Source organism: Mandrillus leucophaeus, unplaced genomic scaffold, assembly GCF_000951045.1.
Source record: "Mandrillus leucophaeus isolate KB7577 unplaced genomic scaffold, Mleu.le_1.0 Scaffold519, whole genome shotgun sequence".
Classification (NCBI taxonomy): domain Eukaryota; kingdom Metazoa; phylum Chordata; class Mammalia; order Primates; family Cercopithecidae; genus Mandrillus; species Mandrillus leucophaeus.
In genome coordinates, this window is record NW_012105575.1 from 912,963 (window position 1) to 925,318 (window position 12,356).

The 12,356-nt window shown below is 34.6% G+C and overlaps 1 protein-coding gene across 1 annotated transcript in view; it reads left to right on the top strand.

Moving 5' to 3' along the window:
- ROBO1 (roundabout, axon guidance receptor, homolog 1 (Drosophila)) overlaps positions 1-12,356 on the top strand; it is a 1,186,609-nt gene that overhangs the window by 175,468 nt on the left and 998,785 nt on the right. The window contains exon 2 of the mRNA XM_011996534.1: positions 9,498-9,634. Within this exon, the coding sequence (XP_011851924.1) occupies positions 9,547-9,634 (88 nt within the window). The 5' untranslated portion in view covers positions 9,498-9,546. The remainder of the gene's footprint in view (positions 1-9,497; positions 9,635-12,356) is intronic.

The following is a 12,356-nucleotide window of genomic DNA, read 5'->3' on the forward strand; positions in this document are numbered from 1 at the left end:
GTAGTGAAGTTTTCTCGTGGACAGGCTCAGGACCTCTGGTTAGCTAGGATGTTGCATGAGTGGAATGAGCTGTTGTTCTCTCCTTCCTGGAAGCAGGGTTGTTTGGTTATGAGTTGCTGCAATGGCCTGAGTTTGTTGGCCTCCTGCCAGGAGGAGGTTTTTTCAAGAGAACACCAGCTGAGGTTGTAGTAGGGGGATCTAAGCTTGTCCTAAAATGTCAGGTGATGGAGGGGGCCATAGAGCTCCCAAGAGTTTATGTCTTTTGTATTGAGCTACCAGGGCTGGTAGAGAGGGTTAGGCAGGTCTGGGCTCAGACTCTCCTAGGGTGAGGCTTGCTGCAGCCACTGTGCGGTGGGGGAGGTGGTAAAAATTAAAATAAAATAAATTAAATAATAAAGTACATAGAATAGGATGGTAAGGTTTATTTTTGCCGATATTTGGTATTACTTTTTAAATTTTTTCAATGTAATTGATTAGCATTCAATTACATTGCAATGTCTTTAAACACAATGAAATGCACAAGACAACCAGAAGTTAAAATTTTTGGGAGTCTAGGAGTACAGCAGGTCCATGGCATTAACGTTAGCTCTATTTGCCAAAATGCTACTTTTCCTGAATTTGGTGTAGGTTGAAGTATAAGATTCTAAAAGGATGTGTGCTTCAGATTACTTATTTTTTTCCTCTGTATTATTAATTGATAACATATCTGTCTACATGAGACTAATAGATGTACTATTTTAAGTGTACTTACAGATTAAGTTTAAAAGAAGTCTTTGACTCTTTATCTGGCCTCGATCAGGTACTTAAGTATAATGTGGATATAGAATAAGAATCTCAAATGACCACATTTGTGATATACAGCCTGAGGTTTATCACTGTGCCCTGAGTTTCCTCACAGTGTGTTTAGAATTTTCTGTATCCTGAAGTGTGATGAGAATTAATTAGTCTTTCATGAAATGAATGGAAGCTTAATTGGAAATAAGACCCATGATCTGCCCAAATAAAACAGATGTGATTCATCATGTAGCTGTGCCTACGTATAAGGAACCTTTAAGAAATGAGGTGACAAATTAGAGAATCTTGCAAATATCCTTACTTCTGCAACTCCTGCTAAACCCTGTTGCCCAATTTTCAAGATGTCTTTGTCTTGTCATCACTCCTATACTTTCTATTCATATATTTTATTCTCAGTCTTAATTTTAAACTTATTTTCCAACAGTCTTTTGTTCCTAGTTGCCTTTCTTGCCTCATTTTGTAAAGCAAATCCAAGTATATAAGTGAAGTCAGAAAGTTAGTACTGATGCTTTCCTTAAACGATGTAATAGTTTGGGGTTTAGCATAATTTAAACAGACTAAAGGTAAAGCATTTGCATGTTTCTATGAGGAAAGAATTTTCTAAATATATGTGAAGTACTTAAGCTAAATGTAATGTAAACAAATTATAGACTTTTTAATACATGGAAAATAATAGAATGTTTTAATTAATTTCAGAGTTAAAACTGTGCTTTATGTACTTTATTTTTTATGTGTATGTCATTTTAAAATAATGTATTTATTATAGGAGGTTTGACAGTACTCGAAGTTAAAAAGAGTTTGGTAGTAATTTGTCCAGGTCGCCTTGTCTATTTGAAAGTATTAATCCTGCAGTTTTAGAAGGTATTATACACTTTTGGCTTTTTAAATTTCAAGTGAAATGCACTTCCAACTAAACAGAAGCAGTAGCAAATTATCAGTGAAGTGAACTTCAGACTTATATACACATTTTTATTCTACAGAACTCTAGAGTAGGTATAGATTACTCAGTCATTTATAACACACACACACACACACACACGCATGCACACATGCACACACACACTTCTTATTAAGTTTTCCATTTCCTAGCTTGAGATTTTGGAAACAGTATGACATATGTATTTTTTTTTTTAACTTTCAGTGTTCTTGTTTCTCACCAAACTGTTGCCTTTCTTTTGCAATACAGTTAATGTTTATTTCTACTTTTTCTCCCCACCAATTGGACTTGTATGTAAGATTCTATTCACCACATTCTTTCATATAATATACTAATAATCATCTACATGGTTTCCTTTATCTGGAGTCACTTTCATCTCCAAGTTATACAATGTATGCTGAGCTTCAGCGTCCCATATGCCATTAACCACTGACAAGAAAAAGCCTGGAATTTGGTCTTGCATTCAGTACCTTCTAATTCTCTGACATTTTGCAATAGTTGTGAGAAACGTAGTAGAGTTGGCTCCAGTTTATTTGCTAACTGCATATTTTCTTGCAGAGAAGTAACTTGAAGATTCTGAACTTGCATCCTCACATGAAAGATAATATATTATGACTTATTTTCCTAATAATAATTAATACATAATACATTAATAGATTAATTCATAGGTAAACTGTGAAGTGCTACATATACGTCACATATTATTTATTTTTACCTTTACACAAAAGCCTTCCATGGAGCCTTAGTTAGGTACACATCACACATACCCTCATTGAATATCTTTACCCAATACTGGAGTTGTGCAACTTCAACAGACCCTTTAGAGCCTAGCTCAAGCCTGATCCTCTTCCCACTTTGACAACTTCCTTGTGTCACCAACTAAATCCTTTTTATTTTTATCATTCATGTGTAATAAATTATTTACTCCTCTGACATGAAGAGAGTATATTTATTTCACACATATTTGACTTTCCACTGCCTGGCACAGAGCTCTCCATAGATTAGATGTTCAAAAATGTTTATTATTCATGTATTTATAACTCTCCTAAAAACTAAACTTTGCATTCTTGATTTTCACAACACTCTACAACATTATAAAGATTGACTTAAATAGAGATTGATTTTGGGTGATGGATTTTCCTACATGAGCTCTATGACTACAGTCCTATTTGGGTAGACCAAGCTATAGTCTATCTCATGTAAAGAGGAAGAATATCTCCTTTACCAATGTGTAGATTGCTAAGTGATTCCTCTGTTACATGCAAAATCCACAATGAGGCTGTCCTTTTCTTGTTGTTTATCTCACAAGGACAGGCAATTTTTAGGCATAGCAATTTACTTTACAAGTCACGGTTATTCTCTTTATTAAAGACTAGGACAGAGGCCAAGTCCAGTGGCTCATGCTTGTAATCCCAACACTTTTGGAGGCCAAATCAGGAGGATCTTGAGGCCAGAAGTTCAAGACCATCTTGGGGCAACATAGACAGGCTCTGTATCTATTACAAAAAAAAAAAAAAGTACAAAGAAAAAGAAAAGAAAGCCAAGTATGGTGGTGCACACCTGTAGTCCTAGCTGCTTAGGAGGCTGAGACACTTCTCAGGCTGATCTCAGCAGCACTGGAGTCAGAGGTTGCAGTAGTTTGGTTTTTCAGGGCACTTTTTCTTTTTACCTGGAAATGAAGACAAAAGAAAGTAGTGTGGCTTAACGGAAAACCAATTTTGGTTCATAACAAGGAAACCCTTCAATAGTTTCTGTCCTTCCAAATACAGAAGAAAAGAAGAGAGCCACCTAGGCTGAAGAGTTTCAGAAGAGGAAATAGGTGCCACGCACTGATAAATTTAGGAAATGTCGGTGTTCTCTTATGTAATACAAAATCTGTGCTTTTGACTTTGTTGAAATATGCACTAACCTAAATTAATTATTTATGAAACATTTTTTACTTTCTAAGAAATTTTGTTAATAGTCCATGGAACAGGATTCTCCTAAAATATATTTTGAAACGTTTCTTTGAGAAAAATAACCCTTCTATTAGCAGGCAATGGATCAGCATATTAGTAAATATATTACTTGAAAATAAACATTAGCAACATGTGCATATGAACAGCATCTATACATAACATATTAGTTTTTAAAATTAAGATCCCTGTGGAAAGGATCTATATCTTGATTGTGGTGGAGTTTGCACAGTTCTATACATTTGTCAAAATTGAAGTGCACCCTTAAAATGAGATTATCTTATCATAAATATATTAAATTTCAATAAAGTTCATTAAAATAATCCAAGCCTCTAATTTTTTGCAAATTAGACCTAAGCCAATACTATTCTAATACGAAGCAGTGTGCAAATCCAAATATACAATTGGTTCTGTCACTTACCCTGGAGGAATTTCATCAGATGCTATTTGAAGTTGGTGATAATGTTGACATCAATATTAGTAGATATCAGGAAATAGAGCAGGCTTTTTTTTTTTTTTTTTTTTTTTTGGACATGGAGTCTTGTTCTGTCGCCCAGGCTGGAGTGAGCGGCGCCATCTTGGCTCCCTGCAAGCTCCGCCCCCCAGGTTCCCGCCATTCTCCTGCCTCAGCCTCCCGAGGAGCTGGGACCACCGGCGCCGCCGCCACGCCCGGCTCATTTTTTTTTTCTTCTGTTTTTAGTAGAGACGGGGTTTCACCGTGTTAGCCAGGATGGTCTCGATCTCCTGACCTCCTGATCTGCCCGCCTCGGCCTCCCAAAGTGCTGGGATTACAGGCGTGAGCCACCGCGCCCGGCCTAGAGCAGGCATTTTTATAAGCACTCTACACACATCTCACCCGATGATGTGGCTATTCTTCTTCTTCACATTTTACACTTCGAAAGATGAGCCTAAGAGAGTTTAAACTGTTTGATGTAAGTCAAAGAATTATCTGAGTGGTGAGCTAGGATTCACAGTGGAACAATTTGAATTTACACTCTATGATTCTAAAACACTGGTTATATTACTTCCATACACTTATACTTACAAGTAAATCATATTTTAGGCATTTAAATTACCCTAAACAATTTGGTAATCACATATTTTCAGAAAAGTATGTTGCAAATCTTTGTCTTTTCTTATATAGTGTTAGTTTCCTTAATTCAAAGCCATATGTGCATACATTCTTAGTATTCTAAAAATAGGCACTCTGTGTACACATCCATGGGAAAGGTGTTCATAGGGTATTCAAAGGTGTAGTGCTTTTTCTTGTTCAATTAACTATTTTTAATACTGAGAGAACATACAAATATGGTTATATCACGTTCTTCACTAAAATCAATTATCTTATTGTTAATATGTCAAAAGGTGTGGTTTTAAATAGGGGTTAGTGTGTTTGCTAATAAGGTTATATCCTAACTTAGGGGACTTTCATATTGAGAGAGGATTCCTAAAGATCGAATATTCAAAGTATTGAGAAATAAATGATCGTTTGAACTTTATTAAAATTAAAATTTTCTACTCTGTGAAAGACACTGTCAAGAGAAAAATAAGCCCCAGACTGGAAGAAAATATTTGCAAAAGACATATCTGATAAAAGACGGTTATTCAAAACATACAATAAAAGTAAACAAAATAAAAGGCCAGGTGCGGTGGCTCACACCTGTAATCCCAGCACTTAGGGTGGCCAAAGCGGGCAGATCCCTTGTGCTCAGGAGTTCAAGGCTAGCGTGGGCAGGGCAACATGGTAAAATCCTAGCTCTACAAAAAATACAAAAATTTAGCCAGGTGTGGTGGTGCACTTCTGTTGTCCCAGCTACTTGGGAGGCTGAGTTGGGAGGATTAATTGAGCCTGGGAGGTGGAGGTTGCAGTGAGCCAAGATGGCACCACTGTACTCCAATCTCGGTGACAGAGCAAGACACTATCTCAAAAAAATAAATAAATAAAATAAATAAAATAAAATTCTTAAACTCAACAGTGAGAAAAAAGACTTAACAAATATCTCACCAAAGATGATAATGAGATGATAAATAAGCCACTAAAAAGATGTTTCACATCATGCCAACAAGGGTATGTAAATTTAAAACATTATGTACCATTGCATGCCTACCAGAATGGCCAAAACCTAGAACACCGATAACACCAGCTACTAGCAAGGATGTTGAGCAGCAAGAAATCTTACTCATTACTAGTGGACAGACAAATGGTATAACCACTTTGAAAGACAATTTAGCAGTTTCTTGCAATAATAAGCATCGTCCTACCATATAATTGAGCAATCACACTATTTATTATTTATCCAGATGTGTTTAAAACTTACCTGCACACAAAAACCTGCAAATGGATATTTTCTCCAGCTTTATGCAGAATTGCCAGAGTTTGGAAGAAATCAAGATGTCCTTCAATAGGTAAATGGATAAAGAAACCATGGTACGTCCAGACAATGGAATGTTATTCAGTGCTGAAAAGACATTAGCTATCAAGACATGAAAAGAAAAAACATGGAGGAAACTTAAATTTATGTTAATTACTAAGTGAAAGACATATATAGCCAATTTTAAAAGGCTGTATACTCTATGCCTATACGACATTCCAAGAAAGGTAGAACTATGGAGATAACAAAGAGATAAGCAGTTTCTAGGGGTTCGGAAGGAGGAGGGATGAATAGATGAAGCACAAAGGATTTTTAGGGAAGCAAAACTATTCTGTATGATACAATGATGTTTGATATGTGTCACATATATTTGTTCAAACCCAAAAAATGCACAATACCAAGAGTAAACCTTAATGTAAACTATGGACTTTGGGTGATAATGGTGTCAATGTAGGTTGATCAATTGTAACAAATTCAACATTCTGGTGGGGGTTGCCAACGGGAGAGGCTATGCAAGGGCAGGAAATGGAATAGTGTCAGGGAAGGAAGTTAATGAGAAATCTCTGTACCTTCCACTCAATTTTCCTCTAAACCTAAAGCTACTGTAAAAAGTAAAATCTATTAAAAGCAAACGAAAAACTTCAAAGTACTGAAGTGATATGTGTACAATAGCTAATAATGCAATTCCCATTTCTGATCTGTGGGTACTACCTTAAAAATCATATTATGTTTTTAGCTACATACTACATAAATTCACAGAACTAGTCCTAGATCATGAAAATTTATTTGAGGAATATTAATCATAATACCTTACACATATTTGAAATAATATCTGCCTGTTGAATAACATAACTTGGGGGGATTCAATCAATTATAATAAGTGTTTGTACTTTCAGGTTTATTTTCTTATGTGCGTGTTTGATTAGACTCTTTATTTTATCAATAGCTGCCTGCTACAAACAAGCTATATATAGCTATTAATAAATGACAGCTAAAATGTAATTAGCCACAGATACAAAAATATCATTTAACAAATATAATCCTTCTAAATTTTTAAGTAATAAAGTTCTAAAGAGCCTTGAGATTCATACATGTTTTTATTTACGTCAAGAGCTAAGATACAACTGCTTATACACATTTAAGAAATCAGAGGTCTAGGCCGGGCGCGGTGGCTCAAGCCTGTGATCCCAGCACTTTGGGAGGCCAAGACGGGCGGATCACGAGGTCAGGAGATGGAGACCACCCGGCAAACACGGTGAAACCCCGTCTCTACTAAAAAAATACAAAAAATTAGCCGGCCGCGGTGGCGGCGCCTGTGGTCCCAGCTCCTCGGGAGGCTGAGGCAGGAGAATGGCGGGAACCCGGGGGGCGGAGCTTGCAAGGAGCCAAAATGGCGCCGTTCACTCCAGCCTGGGCCACAAAGCGAGACTCCACCTCAAAAAAAAAAAAAAAAAAAAAAATCAGAGGTCTAGGGTTTATTCCAAACAGGACTCTATGTCTAGGACACTCAGTAATCAATTAGAGAGAAGAGGAATCTGAGAAATTCCTTAGGCAAGCAGAAACCAAGAAGATATAGGACAACTATTATATCAAAAGCCAGCCAAGCAGAAATGAGCAGTACACAGTGTACTTATACATTTTCTCTGGAGGAACAAATCATTTATACTTCGCTGACAAACGTGATCATAAGCCATAACATTCAGTGGATAACCCTGTAAAAGAGCTTTTGGACAAACTAATAACTGCATAGTTTAGATTAAAGAGTAAAAATATTAATCTAGCTTTATAATGTAGTTATATAATATCAGTGATGAGTGATATGCTAGGATAAGGAGAGTTACAAGAACATTAACCCCAAGACAAAGAAGTCAGGGAATAAATATGAAACTACAGTAACCAAGTATATTTTTTGAGGCAAGTTTCTAGCTCACATCAAAGTTGCTTACAGAGAATGTTAGAGAGAGGAAATAATCTCCAAATATCTAAAGTCAAGTCAGGTGATTGTAGCTGTCGGGCAAGAGGATTAGACAGCTTTGCTAGGGGAAAACTTAGCAATTAATTCTGCATTGATAAGTCATAAAATAAGGACAGCTCAACTCAAATAGACAAAATAGCTATGTCCAGTTAACCTACAATAATAAATTGGTAACGTTTTTTCAATTTGTTATTCTGAGTGTCACAAAAATAACTGTTAGAACTTCGTAGGGGTGGACAAATTGCTTTTTATATAGTACTAGATTTGTTTATCTATTTTTGACTAAATAGTAAAAATATTATTAAAAGATTAAGTCCACTTCTCAACTCTCAAATCTAAAATTTGCCGAGTGCTGCCAAGTATACTTGTATATTCCCACCAGAGTTATCTTCTAAATTATTTAGATCATTTTATAATCTATTATTAAAATCTGTGGTGTCTCCTCATTACCTACATTACTTGCCCTATTTATTTTTTAAGTTCCCTATCACATTACATTCTGGCAAACCCCATCATCCAGCCAAAAAACTACAGTCCTTATAGTAGCCCAAATACATCTTTATATCATGGGAATATATCTGTATCTACCTATCAACCTGTCATCTATCTACCTATGATAAAATTTATATATAAATAAATGTACCATGAAATTTATGTATCTACATACCATCTTACTTTGAAAACTTGGTTCTGTTGTTGTTTCTAAATAGTATTGTTTTATTTTCCACTTACTGGATATTATCTCATATCTCAAAATGCCACTTCTTCCCTGTAAGCTTGGTCCAGTCTCCCTGGCAAAATTAATTAACCAGTTATTTGCATATATTTTTGTAGCTTTATGCTGTCATTTGTTATTATCTCCTAAAAAGTCCCCAAATATTATAAGCTTTGTTTTTTATGAGGATACTATCTTATGTTTCTCTGTCATATTCAGAATAGACCACTTAGTAATTTTTAAAATCTGTTTGTGAATTCACAAAATTAAAGTGGCCTCAAGTTGTTTATGCACCTGGGTGAAGAGCAAGTTTTTTTTCTGCTATATCCCCAAAGCAGCATAGTGCTTCACTCATTATAAATTGGTTGTAAATATTTGTTTAATGAATGATTAACTTCAGTGTTTTCTAAATGTGATGAGAGTGTTCCAACTAAATTGGTGGGGAATCAAAGTAAAAATCACATATCTGGCATTCTCTAAAAAACAGAGAAAACCAAGGAATCATTTATGATTAACATGTAACTTAAAAATGAGTTTTCAAAATTAATAACTACCACATTTGTTTGAAATGTGAATCATGAAATATATTCTGTACAATTCATTTTAGTAATGTAATAATTTTAATTATGTTTCATTTCAAAAAATGACATTTCAAATCTATTTAAACTGCAATATTTCACAAAATAATTATCTCTCAACATAGCTAACCATTACAAAATAATAATTTTGTTTTTTTTAATCTCCCCAGATAACACATATCTATCACTGGCTGGGTGTAATGCAAGGAAGGGACAAAGATGAAATGGAAACATGTTCCTTTTTTGGTCATAATATCACTCCTCAGCTTATCCCCAAATCACCTATTTCTGTCCCAGCTTATTCCAGGTAAGTGCTGTGCATTTGTTTTATCAATACTTAACCAGTAGTCCTTCTTTGCTTTAAATTCACTTTTTATTGTGTGTATTGCAAATCAAATTTGTTCATTTTCTTTGGAACTTGCAAGTCTGTGTGAATGTCTTCTTAAGTATGAGTGCTGATCAATTTCAGGGGTCAAATTATTATTCTTGAATAGAGAGCACTTTATTAATTCCCAAGAGAAACAGAACATTGAGAAAAAGTCACTGTTCTGAAACGTGTAAGGAGTGTTATATTAACTAAGTGAATTAGAGTGGCAGAAGAAAAACTACAGTAGGGAAAGGATGTGTAACACACAAAGGACACCTAAGCAGCAGTGCATGCCTGTACCATAGAAAAGGAACATCAAAAACTTGAAACATTGAAAACTGACATTTCTTAGAGTAGTAACATATTAATTAACAGGCTGAACAAGGTAAGAATAAAAATGCGACATGCTGCTGTGTTGCTACCATAGTTACCACTGTTTTGGGTGAAGTTAGAAACCTATTTCCTTGAAGTCATAATTTTATTAATGGTATAGAATAGCATTTCTTTAAAATGCTTTACTGTTACTGTTTTAATAAGAATTAGGTCCAATGTATGCTAGTGGAAAATACAAAAATATGTTGATGTACTAATCCAAATATAATTTTATGTTTCCTCTTAGATAAGACAGAAAAAAGTGAAGTTAATTTGAATACATCTAATATGTCTTAATTTAGCCAAGTTATTCATAAAGAATAACGTACCATGTTTTGTTAGACCATACTATGAAACTTTGTTTTTATTTATTTTATGGTTATATTTATTTTGATATTCAGCAACTATATGTAGCTTATCATGTTCATCCACACAAAATCAAAGATTTCGGAAAATCCTGGGGCTTCAATTTTTCCCTGTGCTGGGTTAAGATTGACATTTTCACCTCAAAGATAAGGGAGTTGTAAACAAAAAAACATGATTTGTATATCTGTTAAAAACATTTTCATATGACTGCAGGATACAGAAGTTTTAAGTCTGTTGTAAGAAAATACATTTAATGATTTGTATCAAATTAGGTTAGCCCACTAAAATTACTATGTATTTTTATTTTTAGTCTGTTCCCACATTCCCTTCTCTTGCTGTGACTCTGTTGAGTATTAAGATTAGTGTATGAATCAAAGAAAACATCATATATTTCTTAAGTATGTGGAAAATGCAAATATAGGTACACATTAATTCACTGTTTTGTAAATTGTCAGAATAAAGAGGATACTTATATGAAAGTGTTTTTAAAACTACAGCTATAGGTAGACACAGATACAGATACAGCTTAGGTATAATTCCCCTTAAACTGTATGGCCAGCTAATAACTCCTACAGGTCAATAAAGTTGGTCCGTGATGTAGTTATTGAGCAGGATATCAAAATTCAAAATTGTTAAGTGAGGTTTGAACCACCTGTGTCTATCTAGTGGAAGAAGGAATACATGTATGAATATATATGGTGAGAAGGTACAAGGTTTATCTAGGGAATAAAAAATATCATCTTTTTATTCAAAAGGATATTGCATAATTTAGAACACTTAGGTGCAAAAGCTGTCAAACCTCTGTGATTACTATTTTACATGCAAATACTTCCAAATCTACAGTATATGACTTCATTGCCTCATTTAATATGTAGATTGGTTACAAAGGCGATAGTTTGGTTATCAGTTAGTTAAAAATATATGCCACATAATTGATTACTCAGGGCCCATTTTGAGCCAACACTTTCTTAAAAAGAAATAAGGGTAACCTCAAATGGGATGCATACAGTTAGATGCCTTTTTATTTCAGGACTACAGAGTTCAAGAAACATTTCAAAGTAATTTACCCGTCAAAAGAAATATGCCGTTAGCTTTTCAGAAAGGACACCCGCGGAGTGGAAGTCATTTTCATAACTGCCTCCATCTAGGAGCACTGGCTTCAGGCTAGGGAGAAAATCCACTGAAAAAACTCACTGGCCTTAGAGTGTCCCTTCCTTTCATTAATCTCCGAATGAAGAGAAGTCTTGATTCTTCTAATTGCTTTTCTAGCTTTCATATGTTCATTAGCGAACTTGGATCTGGACTGAATTGAGCATGTCTCCGAGGAAGCAAAAACTGGATTAGCTTTGAAGGCAAAATATTAGTGTCTTTTAAAAAAAAGAAAAAACAAAAACAAACAAAAACGTAATTTCTTATTCAGTTGATTTATTTCCACTCTTTCTCTTAAGAAAATAAATTCTCCTTCATCAGAAATGTATTTCTAATAATAAACAATCAGATAAAGATATCAGACAAATGAAAAAAATGTAACATGCTTCTAAAAAAAATAAGGAGAATTTTATATTCTGTAGTACTTGACTCAGTGCGTTATCATCAGCCAAGGTGTCTACAGGAACAAGATTTCTCAGGGTACAAAAGAAAAGAGCAATTAAAACATTGGCACAATGCAGGTTATTTTATTACCACAACAATAAAGTGTTTTTCACTTCAAGCTGCGGCTAGATAACTTGATGTAAGTAAATATTAAAATATTTGAATGTAATATCTGGAATTGATGGATTGCCCAGCTCAATTTTTTTTTCATATTTGATTTTGTCTCCCTGTATCATACATTTTTAAAACTGCTGTTATGTTTCATAACATTACATATGAAATGGTTGGTATATGAGAAGGCAAACAAATTACTTGTATATAGTAAATCAAG